The sequence below is a fragment of the Octopus bimaculoides genome, chromosome 2 (assembly GCF_001194135.2).
Source record: "Octopus bimaculoides isolate UCB-OBI-ISO-001 chromosome 2, ASM119413v2, whole genome shotgun sequence".
Classification (NCBI taxonomy): domain Eukaryota; kingdom Metazoa; phylum Mollusca; class Cephalopoda; order Octopoda; family Octopodidae; genus Octopus; species Octopus bimaculoides.
The window spans coordinates 7950965-7955036 of record NC_068982.1 but is presented as its reverse complement, the minus strand read 5'-3'; the positions used below and the strand labels follow the sequence as shown (position 1 = coordinate 7955036).

The window sequence follows — 4072 nt, the reverse complement described above, 5'->3', positions numbered from 1 at the left end:
AGAGTTGGCAATGAGTACAGTGAAGAATTTCAGGTACAGGTAGGGGTCCACCAAGGTTCAGTCCTCAGCCCCCTCCTATTTATCATAGTCCTCCAGGCAATAACAGAGGAATTCAAGACAGGATAGCCCTGGGAGCTCCTCTATGCTGATGACCTTGCACTAATTGCTGAGTAACTATCAGAACTAGAGAAGTTTCAGGTGTGGAAGCAAGGACTAGAATCGAAGGGCCTTAGAATCAACCTAGCTAAAACCAAAGTCCTAATAAGTAGGAAGGTAGACAAAACACAAGCCCCTTCAGGTAGATGGCCCTGCTCGATCTGTAGAAAAGGCGTAGGCAGAAACTCTACAAGATGCACCAAGTGCAAGCTATGGACACATAAGAGGTGCAGTAATATCAAAGGAAGGTTAACTAGGAAGTTAGTTTTTGTATGTAGCAGATGTTCAGGAGCAATAAACACTGTAAATGTGCAGAATACATCTTCTGCCACATTCCAGGGAGAAAAACTAGAAGTAGTTGATAGCTTGCGCTATATAGGTGACCAAGTTAGTAGCGGGAGAGGGTGCGCTGAAAGTGTAGCTGCTAGAATAAGAATAGCCTGGGTAAAGTTCAGAGAGCTCTTACCTCTGCTGGTGACAAAGGGTTTCACTCTCAGAGTAAAAGGCAGACTGTATGATGCATGTGTATGAACAGCCATGCTACATGGCAGTGAAACATGGGCCGTGACTGTTGAAGACATGCGTAGACTCGCAAGAAATGAAGCCAGTATGCTCCGATGGATGCATAATGTCAGTGTGCATACTAGACAGAGCGTAAGTACCTTGAGAGAAAAGTTGAACCTAAGAAGCATCAGTTGTGGTGTGGAAGAGAGACGGTTGCGCTGGTATGGACATGGGGCAAGAATGGACGAGGATAGCTACGTGAAAAAGTGCCACTCCCTAGGAGTTGAGGGAACCTGTGGAAGAGGTAGGCCCAGGAAGACCTGGGATGAGGTGGTGAGGCACGACTTTCGAACATTGGGCCTCACCGAGGCAATGGCTTGTGACCAAGACCTTTGGAAATACGCTGTGCGTGAGAAGACCCGGCAAGCCAAGTGAGACCTAAATCCAAGGCCTCTGCCAGAGGTGTAGCCAGCCCACTTATGCGTACCTTCCTTCATTGGACACAAAACTCCACTTGCGAAGACCTGTTGAGGCAAATGAAATCGAAATCGAACTAAACTCGATGACTGGCACCCATGCCAACGTCGTCTTCTTCATTGGAGATGAAACTCAGCTTGTGAAGACCTGTTGGGGCAAGCAAAAGCAAAATCATGATGGCACCTGTGCCCAACATCGCCTTCCTGGCACTTGTAAAGACATTCAAGTGAGATCGTTGCCAGTGCCGCTGGACTGGCTCCTATGCAAGACACGAAACTGGGCTTGCGAAGACCTGTTGGGGCAAGCGAAAGCGAAATCGTGATGGCACCTGTGCCCAGCGCCGCCTTCCTGGCACTTGTGCCGGTGGCACATGTAAAGACATTCAAGCGAGATCGTGCCAGTGCCGCTGGACTGGCTCCTGTGCAGGTGGCATGTAAAATACACCATTTTGAGCATGGCCGTTGCCAGTACCACCTGACTGGCCTTCGTGCCGGTGGCACGTAAAAGCACCCACTACACTCTTGGAGTGGTTGGCATTAGGAAGGGCATCCAGCTGTAGAAACTCTGCCAAATCAGATTGGAGCCTGGTGTAGCCATCTGGTTCACTAGTCCTCACTCAAATGGTCCAACGCATGCTAGCATGGAAAGTGGATGTTAAACGATGATGATGATGATGGTGCCTATTACTCTTCCAAATTTATATTTGAGATCCATCTGATATATGCCTTACCAGTTTCAGAAATAGTTTTATACCCTGCCAACGTTGAAGTGACTGGACAGTGCAAAACTAGGTAGTCTGCCTCTTATGGAGATATCTAATATTCTGGGCCTATAAGAATTTATGATAACCCAGTCAATGCTGGTTAGTCTTTTTTCTGCCATGGCTTGATCTTACCCTGCTTACATCAATATATGGTTGTTAAAGTAACTATGTGACTCTGAACGCAAAGTCAGCTATGATTCAATTATGTTGACCAGCAGAAAGAAAGATTGGAAAACTAAAAGTGATTCAAATCGTGTGTCCAGATAAAGATGTCAATTTTACTCCTGGACTCACTCCTCTAAAGAGAACAAATTAGATCAAGCTTGCCATTAGAATTGACAGTGTCATAACACAAAGAAGTATTTTATGAGCAAATACAACTGCTTTAAATAAATACTATTTCATTTAAATTTTATTAAAAATATTCTTGATGTTCATAAAATTAGACACATTTGTGTTTTAGTTTTATGATTTGATATTCAGTGAATTTGGGTAAAATAAGAGTAACATGGTTTCATTTGTTTTCCAAAAACAGCTTAAAATTCAATTTTCAAGACATTTTTGTAATCTTATTCTTTATATCTTATAAAATCAAACAGTGACATGTAAAAAAAATCATATATTAAAATTTTTTTATTAATATTTTATTACAGAGTGCCCTACAGGAAAGATATGGTCTAATTGTTCAAGTAATTGTGGGCAAACATGTGCAGAACTGAAATTGGGGGTAGAAATATGTCAGGAGCCAGACAGTTGTATACCAGGATGTGTATGTGCAACAAATTACTTAGAACAGAACAATGAATGTGTTTTAGAAAAAGACTGTTATTGCTATGATAAATTTGGAAATGCTATCGGAGAAAATTACGACCAAAAAGTTCATGGTGCCTGTGAACGTTGGTGAGTTTTCTATTGTTTGAGCTGTACATATTTAGCATCTGTTTGTCTGTTTGTTCAACTATGTCTGTTTTATAATAATATATAAAGTTTTAATATTTTTAATCACTAGAAAGAGACAAAAGTAACTCAATGTTCAAGTGTTTTGGGTATGGTATTTATTAAACTTTGAAAAGTGCCGTAAATGAAACTTTTAAGTCCTTGTGTCACATTTGTAATTTCTGCTGATAAAAAAATTTAAATGACTATATATATTCATGTATCATGTTCTATGTTTCCCTACTTTTTCCATTAAATATAGTCCCTTAACTGAAAAATGGGTAAGGGTTAGTGACAGGAAGAGCATACAGATGGATAATAAAATATATGTGTGCAAGTGTGTTTTTGTTGACTTGAAGAAAACCTTCAATAGGGTCACTTCCTCCCTGATCTGGTGAGAGCTGCCCAAACCTTGTACAAGGTTGATGTTAGTAAGGTGAGAGTTAACAATAAGTACAGTAACAAAGTTAGTGTTAAGGTAGAAGTTCATGAGGGCTTGGCTGTCAGTCCCCTCCTATTTGTCATTGTCCTCCAAGCCATTACAGAGGAGCTTAAGATTAATTGCCAGGGAACTCCTTTATGCTGATGACCTTATAGCTGAATCTGCAGCAGTATTATAAAGAAATTTCAAGTGTGGAAACAAAACCTGGAATTGACCCAGCTATGTGCCTGCACATTGCTACTATCTTGGTGACATGTACATGAAATGATGTATCATTACTCATATCTATTTTCAAGTCATGCACTGTGTTTAACTCTTCAATAGTGGCTATTTTTGACCCTTTGGTCCAAACTATCTTTGTTGTAGTATGTTATGAAAAATAACTGACAGCAAAGGACTTGAAATTTTTCTGCATTGTATGTTGGTTTCTTCATCTTATATATATATATATATATATATATATATATATATATACAGACATAACAAGTAAATAGACACACTTATAATCATTAAAATATATTTAAATCTGAAATTATACATTCAAATTATTTATGATATGAATATCATTCAACTATGGTAGTAGTTGAATAATATCCTTAAGGCTGCAATTTATTCACAAGCAGCATCTTTCAGAGTTTGTTGCTAATTCAGTTCTTAACCAAATTGAAAACTTAATATTTTTGAAGAGGACTGGTCTCTAGCTGCATTTTGACATAATAAAACAGAGATTGGGTCCAGTAGAAAAAAGTTTACATGGAAATTTGTAGCAATCTTATAGGAGAATAAGTAATGCC

The 4072-nt window shown here is 39.4% G+C and overlaps 1 protein-coding gene across 1 annotated transcript in view; it reads left to right on the top strand.

The window, feature by feature from the left end:
• Positions 1-4072, top strand: part of LOC106881016 (SCO-spondin) — a gene marked incomplete at its 5' end in the record, with an annotated part of 70750 nt that overhangs the window by 17740 nt on the left and 48938 nt on the right. Inside the window, one exon of the mRNA XM_052965950.1 lies at positions 2554-2800. Within this exon, the coding sequence (XP_052821910.1) occupies positions 2554-2800 (247 nt within the window). The remainder of the gene's footprint in view (positions 1-2553; positions 2801-4072) is intronic.